This window comes from Anarhichas minor, unplaced genomic scaffold (assembly GCF_050575085.1).
Source record: "Anarhichas minor isolate MPS153535 unplaced genomic scaffold, ASM5057508v1 ptg000007l, whole genome shotgun sequence".
NCBI classification, from domain to species: Eukaryota; Metazoa; Chordata; class Actinopteri; order Perciformes; family Anarhichadidae; genus Anarhichas; species Anarhichas minor.
In genome coordinates this window covers 15,663,843-15,680,467 of record NW_027466453.1, presented here as the reverse complement: position 1 = coordinate 15,680,467, position 16,625 = coordinate 15,663,843, and the positions used below count along the sequence as shown (strand labels likewise).

The 16,625-nt window shown below is 44.6% G+C and overlaps 2 protein-coding genes across 2 annotated transcripts; one reads left to right on the top strand and one right to left on the bottom strand.

Annotated features, from left to right (window-relative positions):
• Positions 1–152: 152 nt before the first annotated feature.
• On the bottom strand, positions 153–4,358 carry LOC142945291 (GTPase IMAP family member 8-like). Its single transcript, XM_076086709.1, has 6 exons — positions 4,309–4,358; positions 2,905–3,659; positions 1,979–2,692; positions 1,787–1,908; positions 1,020–1,686; positions 153–914 (listed from the first exon to the last, which is right to left on the bottom strand). Exons 1-6 carry the CDS (start codon positions 4,356–4,358, stop codon positions 640–642), a joined length of 2,583 nt encoding a protein of 860 aa, XP_075942824.1. The 3' UTR covers positions 153–639.
• Positions 4,359–5,793: 1,435 nt separating this feature from the next.
• On the top strand, positions 5,794–16,530 carry atad5a (ATPase family AAA domain containing 5a). Its single transcript, XM_076086128.1, has 22 exons — positions 5,794–6,197; positions 6,679–6,743; positions 6,844–8,573; positions 8,981–9,059; positions 9,183–9,335; positions 9,757–9,856; positions 9,939–10,190; positions 10,526–10,674; positions 10,852–10,996; positions 11,198–11,491; positions 11,966–12,062; positions 12,259–12,341; positions 12,449–12,585; positions 12,671–12,848; positions 12,977–13,144; positions 13,262–13,492; positions 13,569–13,633; positions 13,742–13,931; positions 14,051–14,148; positions 14,258–15,105; positions 15,238–15,396; positions 15,688–16,530. Exons 2-22 carry the CDS (start codon positions 6,693–6,695, stop codon positions 15,764–15,766), a joined length of 5,286 nt encoding a protein of 1,761 aa, XP_075942243.1. The 5' UTR covers positions 5,794–6,197; positions 6,679–6,692; the 3' UTR covers positions 15,767–16,530.
• Positions 16,531–16,625: the final 95 nt, after the last annotated feature.

Genomic DNA, 16,625 nt, shown 5'->3' with positions numbered 1-16,625 from the left:
GAAAGGTAAGTAAAAAAGTTAAAAAAATAAAAAATATAATAAGTAAGTCATTCACCCCATCATACCTCTTTACATAACTCCATAACTGGTAAAATAACCACATGAATCTTGATTTTTATTAGATATTTATTGAAGAAGACATGTCATTTCTGTATTATTTTTCATATCCACTATATAATTAAAGTATTCCATAGCTATTCATTTAATTTATTTTTTAACCTTTATTTTTATTTTTCTTTACTGCTTTTCAAGCCAGTAAATTATAAACCTGAACAAACACATGTTGATCTGTCTTTGAGTAAGCCAGTAAGCTTTGCTCTATTGGTTCCAACCCAAAGTTTTGCATAATACAGAAAACAGGAAAGACATAAATTCTGCATTTACCATGATACCCTTTAATTAATACAGCTATAGGTTAATCACAGTCAATTATTTCGCCTGAACATGACATAAACCGTACATTTAAAGATCATAAAATTAGCTGTGCAGACATGACATAGAAACTAATATCACTGGATATTGATCCATTTTCTTGACAGTGTCCAACAGTGTCTGGTAAACAGTGCTTTCCTATCGTGTATAGCCTATCACTGTCTGTACCTCAGTTTCTAGCTTGCTTGTGATTGCTGCATATTCAGCTTAAAAAGAGTGCCTGCGTTGGGTTCCTACCCTGCCATGGAGAGTGTCTAACTTCATTTTGTCTTTTTCTGGGAAAAACGTAGTCATTGGTGGATGTTGGATGTTGTGAAGGCTTTCATCCAACTTCCCCACATAACTGGCCGAGGCAGTCATGCTGCCAACCCCAGAGGTGACATCCGAGTTCCCGACTCCACTGCTCAGCCATTCGGACACCTTGGCATGTGCTCTTGGTCTCCAAAATGTGCTCCCAACTTCTGAGGGAACATCTCCACTCACTAAAAACAGAAGTTGAATGGTGTGATTCACAACAGCAGTGCACATATTTACCATTTTGAATTGCTATAGAAAGAAAAACCCTGATGGAGTAATATCAAACTCACTGCTTGGAATGAAGGCTCCGTCGAAGCTAGCTGTCATCTTCACAGATGGTAGCGGTGGTTCCTCGGTTTCTTGTGCCACGGCTTTCAACATCCGGTCTATCAGCTCCTGCTCCCTGCTGTCCCACTCCTCCTGCCAGGTCAGAGTTGGTTTCTTCTTTTCCCCCTTTTTGCCTTCAGCGGCGAAGTAGCGGCCCTTGTTTCGTGTTATCATGGCAATCATTTTGTGGTACAGGTCCATGATTGGAAAACCATCTCCAAAACTACTGCCGCTGACAGCTTGGTATCTGTACCCACACTTTTCCACAAGCCGCTGGAGGGCTTTGCCTTGTGCAGCGATGTGCTCCTCAACGGACCTGTGATTGAGCCAGTCTGCCCAGGTGAATATAACCATGCAGTGTCTCCAGACTCTCTCACCAAATGGCATCAAGACCTCGACAACTGCTTGGTAGGAATTCTCTGTAAAGGCTTTGGAAATGGGAACCGCTAAGAGAAAAACGTGGGGGCCCGGAGCACACATGGAGACGCTGCGCAGAACTTCACCCTTGAGCCAGTCGGGTATCGTCGAATCTGTAAACCAGCCTGGAGCCTCAACGACTGAGACGTTTCTTCCAGACATATTTCTTTCATGTTTCACACACGTCGTGGTTTCTTGCTGATCTTGGAATTCCTAAATGGCAAAACAATAAAATATAACCACAACAAATTCAATGTTATCCTCCCTGGCCCTGCTCCTAGAATATTTCAGTTTAGGCAGCATGCTTGGTTACCTTCTTCAGCCAAGTTGAGTCAAATAGCTCTTCAAAAAGGATCCCGTTTCCTACCATACTCTTCCCCGAGTCTTTTCTGCCAACAGTTACAACCCTCATGTCAGTGATGGATTGCTTCTCCCCTGGAAAAATGTTTTTCATCAGTAACAGTGATTGAATTCATCAAAAATGATATGATAATTGTTTGATTACCTCTAAACAACTCTCTTAGTATTCTTTCTTGTCTTTTGGTGGTCTGCCTAATCCTTTTGGCCGTCTTGTGTCCCGCCTCTTTCCTTGCCTCCATCTGCTCTGTACGGCCCAGGTCCACTTCATAATGAGGGTCTTTGTTTCCTGCCCACATCTCTTCAATCTTCTCGAGGAGCTCCGTCACCTGCGTCTCATCGCTGCGCTTCGTGTTGTCCAGGACATGGTACATGTTCCCGCACTTCTCCACGAGCCACTGCAGACCTTCCTCGCTCTCTATACGCTCTTCCACGGTCTTCACTCCCAGCCAGTCCCCTCTAGTGAACAGCACAATGGTGTGCTTCCACACTTCGTCTTTGAACAGACTCATGTGCTCCTGGACTGCTCTCCGGTACGATGCGTTGAACGCGGATGCCAGGCCGACCACGAGGAGCACTGCGTGGGGTCCGGGAGGGCAGAGATGCATGCTGTTCTCTATTTCAATTTTATCCATCTCACAGATGTCCTGAAGGGTGCTGTTGTAGTACCAGCCGGGAGAATCGACCACTGTGAGCTGCCTGTCTGCCACCATGCTGTGGCTTATCTCACAGAACTCTGTTGTTCTTCTGTGATCAACAGCAAAAGCACCTTTTCTCAGAATGTTGTTGCCCGCTGAGCTCTTGGCTGACCACTGTGCTCCGACCATCACTATTCTTAAATGTTTTGGGGGGGTCTTGCCACCTATACAGAAAGGGGCACAAGTTGTTTTTGTTGTTTTCTATTGTATGTGTTTATATATATAAAAAAACTTTTGGCTGATATATCATTATCATGTTTTTAAAACTCAAATATTGATTTCAGTATCTGCAAAAGAATCCAGGTCAAAATATGAACCAATGGTGCTTTATGCATGGCAGAATAAATCAAATGTATTGTTTGTTGATTAGACTCACCTTCAATCAGGGCTTTGAGTTCCCTTCTCTTTGTCTGCACTTCGGCAAACCTCTGAGATGCTCGATCAACCATTGCTTCTATTTTCTCTCTCAGAGATTTTCCATCAGCACTATCAATAGAATAGTGACCACCGGCCTTTCTAGAAACCATTGCTTCTATTTTCTTTAAAAGCATTTGGACTTGAGTGCTATCCTGCCTGTCGTCGATGTTGAGAACATGTTTTCGGTTTCCACATTGTTTAAGAATCCTCTGAAGTGCTGGCCACCGACTGATTTCGTATTCCAATTCATTGTCACTCAACGGACCCTCTGCAGTAAACAGCACAATGGTGTGATCAAACACTCCTTTGTGGAAAAGATGCATGTGCTCCTCCAGCGATCGTGTAAAGATCTCAAGAAACATAGAACCGGCTGGAATGACTAGAAGAAAGGCGTGGGGCCCCGGTGGACACATATGGACACTGTTCTTTATTTCTATCTGATCTAGCTGTGGCGTGTTGTCTCGTGGGTAGTGCCACCACCAGCCTGGAGTATCGACCACAGTGACGTGTCTGCCATGTACCTGCTGCTGCCTCACAACACTCTGGGCAGTTCTTCTGTGGGTCTCAAAAACACTTTTACCCAGAATGATGTTGCCAGCTGCACTCTTATTACTGGGGCTCCCGGTTAATTCTCTTCCACCTACCAACACAATCCTCAACTCTGGAGAGTGGGGACTTTGTCCTGTAAGAGAGACACAGTAGTCTTTATATGTCCTTTATACAACACTATGTCAGAATCAGAATCAACGGATTGATTGATTGCCGAGGTAATTTAATCACTAGGCGTGTGTTCTTGTAAAGGCATGAAGGTCAAATTTACAGCAAGACTGATGTATTAGACTGTGTACATAATAAACTGTCTGCTGAGAGAAGTATTACATTTTATTCTGTAAAGTTGAATTCAGTTCAGTAGAAATAGCCTACATCACATTTATTTGTTTTTAACATAAATTCAAAAGCCTGAGCAGAGACAGAAGCTTCAAGTTAGCTTCAGCTAAACACCTCATTTAATTACTTCTTCCTATAGTAACAATGTGTAGTTGAACTGTCCCTGTTAAATAAACTAAAATAAACACTTTATTCTTAACCACAGTGTCCAGCCAAAACAATTGCACGAGATGTTGCGGAACCACACTATTGTCCAAGGTTTATGAAAGAGTCAACTTACCAGAGGTGGAACCAGGAACTATTTTTTGCATTGATGCTGTTGACTTTCTTGCTTCCATTGAGTAACTCTGTTAATAATAATACGGCCAAATCAGTCTGCAGCACCACATATAAAGTTTGTAAAGAGGGACCTAGGTCTGAGGAACGTTATGAGGAAACGCTATGAGGAAACGCTATGAGGAAACGCATCCCTCACATCACATGATACACCTCCCCCAGTTTCACCTGGAGAGGAATGTAGGGCATGACATGTTACTTTGGATTTTTGTCTATTGTCAAGGTTTGAAAGTGGTGCTTGGAGAACACAACTATGCAATACAATATATGGTCCTATTATATCTTTGTGTCCTCTGGTAACTATTGATGTTCTTCATTTTTTGGGGGGAATTGACCTTTGGTGAGTTCTCCTTTGATCTATACAAATACTGAACCTTTTCACAAGGTTAATGTGCCACTTTAATGGGGCAAGGTTTGGTAAAACTGTTGCTACACAGTTTCCTCACATACATGAAGATCACAGAGGCCTTTTTTATAGTCACTGACACTAACTGATGTTACTGTTGTTGATGACCACGGGGTCCAACTTAAAACAATCTTCCCTGGTCAAAATGTTAAGCAGTTGGACTAACATGTTTGTATTAAAACTTCAAAAGTATCACAAATCATATGGCAGTTCAACGAAATGAGTTCTCCGCTGAGAATTTCATGTAATTACTAAATGATTTGGCGATTTATCAACCTGACGATTAACAACAAAGTAATTGGGAACTATTTTTCTAATTGATTCATTGGTTAAGTCCTTTTTTAGGCAGAAATACCAAACATTTCCTGAATTCCAGATTCTCAAATGTGAGAATACAATTTGATGATTTTATCTGTTTTATGTCAGCGTAAAGTGAATATCTTTAGATTTTGGACTGTCGGTCAAAACAAGACATTTGAAGACATCACCTTGAGCACGAGGAAATAGTGGGGGACAATTTTGGCTATTTTCTGACATTTAACAGACCAAGCGATTAATTGATTAATAAAGAAAATGATTGTAACTGCAGCAATTTTATGCTGTTACCAATTAAACAATCACAGCCTATACTGCGGACAGTTAAATATCCTCCATTTGCACTATTACCACCATTCTGCACTAATATCCCCAATCCATTGTCCATTGTTATTGTTGTTGTTTATGTTCATATTCTTCGATATATATTTATATTTATATTGTACATAGTAGTTAAATGTTAAATGTTTATACTTGGTTTCTCTGTTCTACTTTGTTGTCTTTAATGTCCTTGTTTTTATATTTTTCTTGTTTATTTGTATATTCCATGTATGTATGTTGAGAGCAATGTGAAAACCGGGGTCAAATTCCATGTATGTGTACGCATTATTCTGATTCTGATATAGTTGTATTGCTTTCATTGTAATTTAATTGTATCTTGACAAACACGTGTTAATATACTGTATGATGATAAAGTATGTCATATTTGTGATCACTGGTACAATAACTGACTCGTCTGTGTTGAATTGGCTTGGCGCAGCCAGCAGAGGTAGCTGTCAGTTTTTCCTCCCCATCAAATGCAAAACCACACGCCATCTTTGTTTTGGGCAAACTACGTCAGTTCGACGACGGAGCCATTTTCCTCCCGTGTGATTGGCTGAATCCGGTCTCGATGAACGTCACGTATATTTGGCGCTCTTCGTTTCTCGACCGGTCTGGCGCGTTTTTAGAAAGAGCAACAAACTGTCAAGAAAACATGAATTTTGAATTCCTACTCGGAACATTTTGGAAAATACCCTCGTAAGGTTTTTCCAGTTTAACGTTCAGTATGTTCGTGGCTGACATGTTGGAGACGTTTGGACCAACTGTTGGACGCGCGAGGAGCGGAGCTGCTTTGAGAGTAGCATCTACCGAAGTCTGCTAGCTTGTTGTTTTACAGTGACGTCCATATGTCTGGTGGCTCCACACTGATGTCCGCCGCACACAATGAACTTTGCGTCTGTTGTTTATCCACACACTCGGGATAGTGAATAGGAAAAAGACAAGAAGACGAAGTAGCAGCAAGTTACACTTTCACTTTTTATCAGGTGAGTGTTTTCCTCCACCTTTTTTTTGTCATTTTGCACAACAACTGTAAGTGCTACAGGGCGCCATGTTTATAATAATACATGTTTATGTTAGCTCTCCCTGACCCCTATATGAAATTCTGTATATCAACATTTTTATTCTTCACCTGAACTCTTAACTCCCTGCATAGTATGGTTTTAATGCTGTTTTATAGGCTGTTTACAGTGTCTAATACATGGATAATAAACTATGCTGTACCTTTTTTGTTGTAAATATTCAAATACAGAGTGTTGAGGTTTTAAATTTTAAGTGATAAAGCATGAAAGGTTGTTGAAAACTAAAGGAATAATTGAGCATAACACTATTGTTATGGAACTTTTGCCTTTATTTGAGAACTCCGGGATAATGAGTTTACATGGCATGCAACCTAGACCACTGTGCTATTTGGATAATAATAATACTTAATGTCTTAATTTACATAATGTTTACCTTTCGCTGTAGGTCTCTTTAAAAGTATGGCTGGTGTTGTGGCGATGGCATCCGTCATTGAGGACTTTGACACCCAGGTATGTCTGTGACACTGATTTGGACCTTTTTATATAGCATTCAGTAGCGGTTGCAAAATGTTTTAATTAATTTATTACGTACTTTGACTCCATTTTACAGCCTTGCAAGAAATCCCGCAAAGATGGAGGCAGTCATATTGTCAAGACCATCACAAACTATTTCTCTCCCGTGCCCAAGCCTGTGGAGAAACCCTTTTCACCGCCTCGCTCCAACAACATCGCCGACTACTTTGGCCGGAAGGCGCCGTCCTCTAAAGAAAAGACCGGATCCCCCGAACAGTTGAAGGAGAACTGTCGGACGTCTGAGCTCGCAGAAAAACGCACAGGCCCAGAAGCGGGGGTGAAACGGCAATCTCAGAAACGGAGGAGAAAGAGCAAAGCTGCAAGGAAACTTGTGGAGGCTGAAACCTTTAGCTTTGCAGAGGAGGCGAGCTGCCTGATTGTCGAGAAACCACGTGATGGCAGAGACTCGGCAGCTGAAGCAGTCGGCAGCTGTAGTCTTCTTGGCAGTGATAAAGCGGCCCTCGTTACCCAGCTTAGTGCTGAGGCTTGTGTCACTGCCACTGAGACTGTCGGTGATGAGCAGGCTGAAGAAGATGGTCCCGAATGTGGGAACAAACTTATTTTGGAACTAAACGGTATTGAATTGTCTCCAATTGTACCGTCAAAAGACAAAGCAAAACAAGTCAAAAACCGGAATTCAAGGAAGGCAAAGCATTCGGAACCAGAGGAGAAGGACAAAGAGAGCTCCTTGTGTGATGTCAGTATGGAGGTCAATGTGGATGAGGCCTCGAGGTTAAACAACAGCACAGTCACCATCTCCTTCGAAGAGTTTGTGCGGAGCCAGGGCGGTGGTGAAGAGGACACGGGAGATGAACAGTGCAGAGACGGCGAAAGTAAAATCACAACAGAGGTAGAAGATATGGACACTGACCAGTTGGACGTCCCTAAAGCTGAAGAAAATGTCGGTTCTGCAGAGCCACCGTTTCACGTCTCACCCCGAACCGTCACCATCCAGGCTGAAGTGCATGTAATCTCACCCAAACAGGAAGCCGCCATGGCGGGGGGGAGATTAGCTTCTATCTTCAGCAGGAGAAAGGGGGCGATGAGCCCTGCATCGTCTCCTCGCGTGGAGGCCGAACACCAACTTCCTGCTACGAATCCGACTGTCAGGCGTAGATCCAACGTGGTTCTTCAAGAGGAGGATCTAGAGCTGGCTGTGCTCGAGAGTGACTCCATGCCCAAGTGCAGCGAGGCACAGAGGAAGCAGTTCATGGCGGCCTTCAAACAGCCCAGTCTGGATGCCTCCAAAACCAAGCCTGCTAAGAGCCAGAGCAAGCAGAAGCAGGCTGGGGATGATGTGGACAAAGTTGCTGAAGAAGACGCTGTAATTCCACCCGCTGTTGAGCAAGTCCCTGCTGCCTCTCAGGAAGACAAAGTAGTTAAAAAGAAACCAGCAAGAAAAGGTAGAAAGAAAGCTAAAGAAGAAGATGAAGCCATCACCACACCAGCTGATGCTGTGGAAGAAACGGTGGCCGAGGTTGTTGAGGTTGATGATAACAGAGAGGAGATTCCCATCACCTCAACTCCCTCCCTCCCGGCGGTGAGGAGGTCCAAAAGAGAAGCTGTGGTCCGGCAAGCACCTGAGCTCACTCCAACGAGCCCCGCCAGAAAAAACAGGAAACGCAACGAGTCGAAGGACGCTGCTGCTGCTGCTTCACCCAATCACAGCCCTGCAAAGATGTCCACCCCAAAGATACGCAAGTCCAAACGCACAGTCTTCGTAGCAGAGATGGTGTGCCCACCTGACACAAAAGAAACCCCGATCAGGTGACACATACAGTTACACGTTCTATGAAGGACATTTTGGATGCATGTATACATTCAGTTGCCAGTTTATTGGGTACAACGAAGCTGAACTAATGCGCTCCAATACAACAGTCCTGCATTCATGAAGGTTATAATGCTACATTTGTTATTGAAAAGGTGTTTATTCAACCATTTTGGAGGACTGAATTTCATTATGCAGCGAGTTGTTTCTTTTGCGTACCCTCGTTAATATGAAGGGGGTGGACAAAATATTAGAAACACCTGTCAGTAACGTAAAGCAATACAGTTCAACAGCACCACAAACTACGTTCTCCAACAGTTAGCTACCCAATAAACTAAGTGTGTATGAATGTATTTACGTGTAATTGTTCTTTTTAATGTTCTAATTCAATGTTTTAATTTTTAAGGATTAAATTTACGAGAGTCCATAGAAGCGTTTCCACGACCAAGCCTGGAAGTGGAAGTGGCATCAACTCTTCTGCTAAAGTAAGTATATTTATTACAGATTGGACAAATTCTAAATTTAATGAATTGCTGGACTAACATGATGAGGAACATTTTAAACATCATCATTACGAGGTGATGAATGGATGCTTTATTATTTTTCAGACATCAAATGACTCTAAAAAAAGGAAGCAGGCCAAGAAGCTGGTGGAGAAAGCCAAAGTGATCCAGCGGAGTAAAAAAACAGCCGTCAAGGAAAAGGACACGTTGAGGCGTTCGTCACGAACTGAGACCAAGAAGAGCTACTGTGAAGACGAGGTAACGTTAAAGGCAGAAGATGAATCAGAATGAATACATTATCAGAACAGTAGGAACATTCAGGCTCCCTCGTGTGGCTCAAAGGTGTACTGCAGATATAAATATTGAATACAAAAGTTTGGGAGAAATTATATAAATTTGTTGGGCGACCTTAATAAAGTCTCATGAGGCCCCCCCAGTCTTTGGTAATGACTGCTGTTGTACATTTCCTCTGTCTTGTCATTCAAAAATGAACCCATAAAGTTTTAGCGATTCACTAATTTAAAAACAAATCTTTGGCGTAGCTGTGGTTCTTCTCTCAGACCCTCGTATTATCTTGCACTGTTTAGTTTTTGTCCGCATTAGCACAATGGGACACGACCACAATACAACACAAAAGTTAAGTGTTGTTTTTCTCTTATTATTATTATGTGGTTTTCAGGATTCTGTCATCTGTCTGGAGGAGGACCAGACAGAAAAGAGTAAAACCCAGAAGCCTCTACGCAGCCTACATGAAGTTCTGGGGAAAGTGACTGTCCCAGGTAACTCTAAAAAAAATCATCATTTAGTGTTTAGCGTTTTGTAGAACTCTCATCTAATGGTGCTGTACTTTCTTCCTCACAGTCTCCAAAGGGGCCTCGCTGGGCCAAGAGAAGCCCGCTCGGAAGGCGTCTGCGGTGATTTCCATCTTTGACGACAGCAGCTCTGAAACCTCTCAGGACGACGAGCAGTTCAGAGCTCGCAAAGAGTTCTTGAAGAGCGGCCTCCCCGAGTCCTTCAGGAAACAGATCGCGAAGACGGCCGCCAGCAGGGAGGCGTACTCTGTCTCCTCTTCCTCCTTTCAGCCAGTTCTTCACATGAGGCAACCATCTAACGGTAAGCTGGTCCTAATAGAAATATATATAAATATATATATATATATATATATATATATATATATATATATATATATACTGTATACACAGTACATATATGTTGATCTTCATCTGACAAGTTAATGCTTTTATTCCTACACAATTCAGAGGAAAACATTTACATTTTTACTTCACTACATTTATTACATTTAGCTAATTATTTTGAATGCAGCACTTGAACTTTCTACATTGTGATATTGCTACTTTAACTTAAATATATGACTTAATGTATGTGTTATTACAGAGGACTGGTAGCTCAGCATAACTTGTTGTTGTTGTTGTTGTTGTTGTTGACAGATTGTCCTCTTTGGAGTCTACGGTGGCCGGAGTCTTCGTTACTGCGTCATCTGAAAGAGCTTTGGTGCCAAACATCCAACTCACCTCCGTCTGTCAGCGGTTCCCTTTGTGTGAGGACAAAACCACAACGCAGAGCCTTTTGTGAGCGGGTATGTCGAAATGACAGTAATGATTTAGTCACAGGATCAGTATCTCATTGTGTGGTTTATAGGTACATGTACTTGAATGCTTAGTTCTCTCTTAGTTTATATTTTTGTGCATCATGTCGTTTGTAGTGTCGTAGGGTTAAACGGCAAACACAATATTTGATTTTTTCCTTTTTGAAGGGTTCTGGCTGGAGGCCTGAGATCTCTGAAAGTGTTCGGCAGCTCCTATTGGAGGAGGTCGGCACCTCTAACCCCCTGTTCCCCGCTCACATGTTCACCACCCGCTTCCTCAAGAGACGCGCTGACCACCAGCAGCAGAGCTCAGGTCAGTCTGACTGAAACAACGGTAGATATATGTTGCATCGCATAACGTCCGGTCGCACGAACAGTTTTTATTAGTCTGTGTTGATCCTAATCTATCCTCTCAAAGCACAGATATTTGCAGTATTAATCAGTCACAATAGGGAGAGAATTAGAGCCTAAATTAAAAGATTATTCTCTACATCCATTGCATGTTACTTGGCAGAACCAGAGGCTGTAACCGGAGTCACAAGCACCACACCGGTGGGAGGGAAGAGGAAGAGGATGGAGGACGAGGGGGGAGTGTCTGTGAAGGTGGCCAAGAAGCAACGGGCCAACTGTGCAGAAGAAGAAGAAAAACCCGAGCCGGAGCCAACAAAAAGGGGGGGGCGTAGGAGACGAGCCAGGAGATCGAGGCCGGAGGGGGGGGCGAATGAGAAAACTGCTCCCGTCCCGTCTGATGACGACTCTGTGGTTGTGATTGAGGACTCGCCGTCGGGAGAGAGGACTGGAAGAAAAGGTGAGGGTTCACATTCTCTCTACCAACTTTGGGATCAATAAACAATACGGCAAATCAGCCAATGGGATTCAACTTAAACGACATAAAGGAAGCTCCTGCGTATGTCCAACAAACCATAAGTCAATGCAAGCTTGCAATCAAAGACTGCAAATATATTTAAATGTGTTGGAACAGACTCACACACCATTGGACCAACTGTTTTTTTAACTTGCCCTCCAAATGTGTCGTTATCAAAGCCACAGTTGATTGGCTAAAAAATAGAGCTGCTGGCATTGACTCCACCACAACAATGTGTAATTATCTTAAAAAGCCGCCTGCACGAGGAAAAGACTTCCAACTGGCATGACAGCTATTTATAGAAGATCCTCAAAGGTGTGCCAGTAAGATAACCTGTGTCCTCGTTGTTTACATGCTTGGGGAATAGATCCAGTAAGTGTCTGTCAGAAGTAATGTAGAAAATGTTTGTCTCCACAGATGTGTTGAGAGAGGACGTGTTATGGACGGACAAATACCAGCCCCAGCACTCCAGCGACGTCATAGGTAACACTGGCTCAGTGAGGAGGCTGCACAGGTGAGGAACTAACACAGCTTTGATTTCACTGCACCTGTGTAAAGACAGGAGCCGCTCTAGCACGGGGTCGCTGCGGCTCAGAGGTAGAGCGGGTTGTAGTGTCATCCCATTACGTAAATACAAGCACAACGTGGGCTCGTGGCCATCGTATGAGGAACATTTGGGCGAATGTTTCATGTTCCTCCTTTTCATTCAGCTGGCTAAAGGAATGGAAACTGCGTGCAGACCGAGAAGAGAGAAAAAAGCAGAAAGACAAGAAACAAGAGGAAGGCGACAATGGTGGGAGATTAGAGAAATGATTCTCCTTTTTTTCTTTCCTCTTTATAACTACTTCTGTTGACTTGTAGTGCGTTTGTGTTGACTGAATGATGGCTCTTTGTGTCCAGACTCGGACTGGGACTGCGGAGAAGAGGACTTCCAGGACGGAGAGGACACGTTGTGTAATACGATGCTCATCACAGGACCTACTGGAATAGGAAAGACTGCTGCAGTCTATGCTTGTGCCCAGGAGCTGGGCTTCAAGGTACGAAAGCGTCACGGTCCACAAACGGTGACATTTGTGTAGGAATTAGCGTCTTCATTTCCTGACTGCTCTCTGGTCCCTGAAGGTGTTCGAGGTGAATGCGTCCTCTCAGCGGAGCGGCCGTCTGATTCTGTCCCAGTTGAAGGAAGCCACTCAGTCTCACCAGGTGGACAGTCAGGGGGTCAACGCCCACAAGCCCGCCTACTTCAACAGCTACGGCACAAGCAGCAGCGCCGGCCCTCTCAAGCTCGGCTCCTCGCCCAGTATGTACCGGGCTAACGTTGATAACCTGTTTCTAACGAGGATCTGTTTCCTGCATATGTTGTGTGTGTGTGTGTGTGTGGTGGGAACTGTTGGAAATTCATTCCGGGTCGTATTCTTCATCTTCCAGGAAAGGTGAACTCTCCTCGTAGGGCGGTTTCCTCTCCCAGGAAACAGCCTCAGTCCCCAAGAGGGGCTAAAAGAGGAGGCCTGGCTCCCACCTCGTTAGCTAACTTCTTCAAAACGGGTCAACCCACCACCAAGGAGACGCCTAATACTAAGAAGAACGAACAGACAGGTTCATCTCATCTTCTAATGTGTCACTTGTTTACAGGCTAACCTTCATGAAATGTTTCTACCAGGACCTTTAAAATAAAATGTCTTTCTCTCTCTCTCCCCGCATCTCTTCACATAGCTGCTTCCAAGAAAGTCCTAAAAGCAAGCGAGTGTGTCAATAAGCACAAAGAGCCCAAACCAGCTCCCACCCCGAAAGAGAAGAACAACGAGGAACAGAGCAAGAAGACGGCCACCTCACTCATCCTGTTTGAAGAAGTGGATGTTATTTTTGATGACGACTGGGGGTTTCTAGCTGCCATCAAGACGTTTATGACCACGACGAAGAGGCCGGTCATCCTCACTACCAGCGGTGAGTAGACGGAGAAAGCTAAATATCTCCGTCTGTGTTGATTGGATTTATTCACACTTTCTGTCTGGTCTTTTAGATCCTGCTTTCAGCACCGTGTTTGATGGCAACTTTGAAGAGATCCTTTTCAAAACGCCCTCAGTGGTGAGTGGACGAGTGTTCAACACTAATGTTTCAATGCTAATCGAGCGGGAGAGATCGGTGAGCAAAAGTAAATTTCAGTCGGTTATAAGTTGTCCTTCTCCGGCACAGTTGGATGTTGGCAGCTTCCTGCGTCTATTGTGTCTGGCGGAGGACACGAGGACGGACCTGTTGGACATCAGCTCTCTGCTCAGACTCAACGGATGTGACATCCGGCAGAGTTTACTGCAGCTGCAGTTCTGGACCCGGAGCGCAGGAGGCCGCCGCGTCGCCAGACCATTGACGCACACCGGCACACAGGGTGAGAAGATGAGCTGGTGGAAGCCTATGAAACTGTTGGAATAGTAATGTTGATCACTTGGTTTTGCTTTACAAATAAACTACCTTTTAATCCCATCTTTAATCCGTCTGTGTGTTCAGTGACCGACGCTCTTCCTCTCTGTGACACCGGCTGCACTGAGAGCATGCTGGGTCTGCTGAATGTTGAACCTGAGGGAGACATTTGGGAGCGGCTCAGGGTAAACTCTTCATTCACCACGTTACACCGCTGAGAGTAACAACATGTGTAAAGTGAGCTTTTCTTTGGTTCCTGTTGTCCTCTATTGACCGTGTGTGTGTTGTCAACAGAGTCCGACGGAGGAGATGTGCTGGGAGCTGCTGGCAAACAGCAAGCGACGAGGAGTGGACCTGCTCTATTCCAACTTCGAGACGCTCTTACCTCTGCCACTCACACAGCTGATTACCTCTACCTTCAAACCAGAGCAGTCTGTTTGTGCATTACAACACCGTCCTTCTGTTAATCCAGAAGAGCCGCCATCACACGCCAGGTCACCGCACACGGCGGAGTCGGCGGATTGCTCGGACGACGGCAGTCCGATCAAAATGTCCAGCAGGATGAGGAAGAGCAAGAAGCGGCACAGTTTACCCGACCAGGACGGACTGCACTCGGACTCGGACTCAGAAGACGGTTTTCTGTCTCTCTGCAAGCCGCAGGGCGCTCCTCGGGCAAAGAGAGGCGTCAAAGAGAGTTTAGTTTCGGAGACGGTGAAGAGGAAGCCGCTGACTCCCGAGGAGCGGGTGAAAAGTCTCCCGGTCTCCCAGTGTCTCGAATCAATAGCTGACTTTTTAGACGACATGTCGTACATGGACTCCTCTTTGAGGGTTCGTCCGGAAGGGGGCGACAATCCCAGAGGGATGTCACCGGCCGGTGCCGTGGTGAAAGACGGGATGACGGACGAGTCGAGGGTTGAGACCGACGGGGGGAGCTGGGAAAGAGGGGAGCACGTCCTGGAGATCCCGGCTGCTGTGGAGGCTCTGAGCTTCTACAAGTGTCGGGTTTCGGTAGCGGAGGCCTGGAACAAAGTCCAGCAACTAGAGGGGGAGGTGGGGCGGGAGGCTGCAGCAGAACTCACCCTCCCTGTGGCCGCCCATCGGGAAGGTTACAGCTTCACTCAGGACGGTCCCTGTCAACCACAGTGAGTCTCACCAGTCTTTCTTTACACATTATCATCCTCTGTACAACGTGGACCTAATGCACTGTGGCCCCGTTCTAACCCTGACCAGTTAAACCAGTGCAAAGAAAGGTAATGCGTGTCGATGCGTTCCAGGCTGGTCCAGCGGAGGAGAGAAGTGATGGAGAGGCTGATGTTCAGAGGAGTGTTTGGTACTCCAGCCAACAGACCAGCAGCTGCTCTGGACTACCTGCCAGCCCTTCGCACCATCTGCAGATCAGAGCGGCTTAAGGAGCAGGGCAAAGTTAAACGGAGGTGAGCACGCAGCAACTGTAGTTTGTCACTTGGCCGGCGCCTTCATGTCTTTGTTTGAAGTGTGGGCAGGATGTGGTTACATACCCTCTCATCACAGGCAGCCAGTAGCTGACTCGTATAATGATGTCTTTGTTTTGACACCAAGCGTCTGGCTAAGAATAAACGTGTTAAAGTGTCAACTGAATTCTAATTGTATGCAAGACGCAGAGCATGCAACTCAAACATACAGATGCAACGTCTGATGAAACGGGTCCACAGAAAACTGAGCTGTTTTTGTTTTTCCTCCTCCAGGTTCCTGCACTACCTCGATGCGATCCACCTGGGTGTTGAAAAGAGCACTCAACAGCAGCTTGCTGAAGACTTCCCCTGAACCACCGAGTGTCCTCCTCATCACAGGGGCCACACTTTATAGAGTCCGTGCATTTCGGCTGTCGGTGTGGAAGAAAAAAAAACACTTTTACAGTTAGTGTTGTGACACGAGGATGAATATAGTCCGGCAGCAACATACGTCACTGTTACCTTTTGTCTCTTTTATGATTGTGACCTCGACATGAGATGAGCTGGTCACAGCTGCGTGTGCAAAGAGGACTTCCTGGTTCCACGTATTTCTTTTGAGATGAACTGAATATTAAAGTTATTCTCACCTGGAGAAACTCACAGCTGAACAACCTCAAATGCTTTCAGCGCATCTTATGGTGCTTTCAACGAATGCACTGAAGAGTTCTACTTTATATGATTTTTGTAATATTAAGCTGTGTTTAAAGAGTCTTTTTTTTTTTTTTTGTACAGTAGTGTTTTATAAGTCGACGCCGCTTTCCATTTTGCAAAGTGTTTTTTATCTTGTAGAAATGTATTTTGAGGAGCAAGTGTGTATCACTAATGTAAGAGATTAACATGTAAAATATCATTTGTAAAGGCTGTGTGTACAGCGTCATTCTCCACACAAAGTACTGTTGGTGCACTCAGGATCTTTTTAAAAGCGTGTCAACTCTAAATCACCTTCACATTTGTTTGTTTTTTGTTTTTCAATTGATCTTTTTTCGGTCTTGAATATGTACACATTATTCCCAGTGGGTATCTGTTGTGACCAAATAAAGGTTTATAACAACTAAATAAAGAGATGGTCTCACCTTGTATGCGATTGAATACTTTCTATCGTGATTCCTGAGCTGATCTCAGTGATTACAGGGTGGACGGTATGTTGGAGGGCTGCTGAACCTGAAATGAGG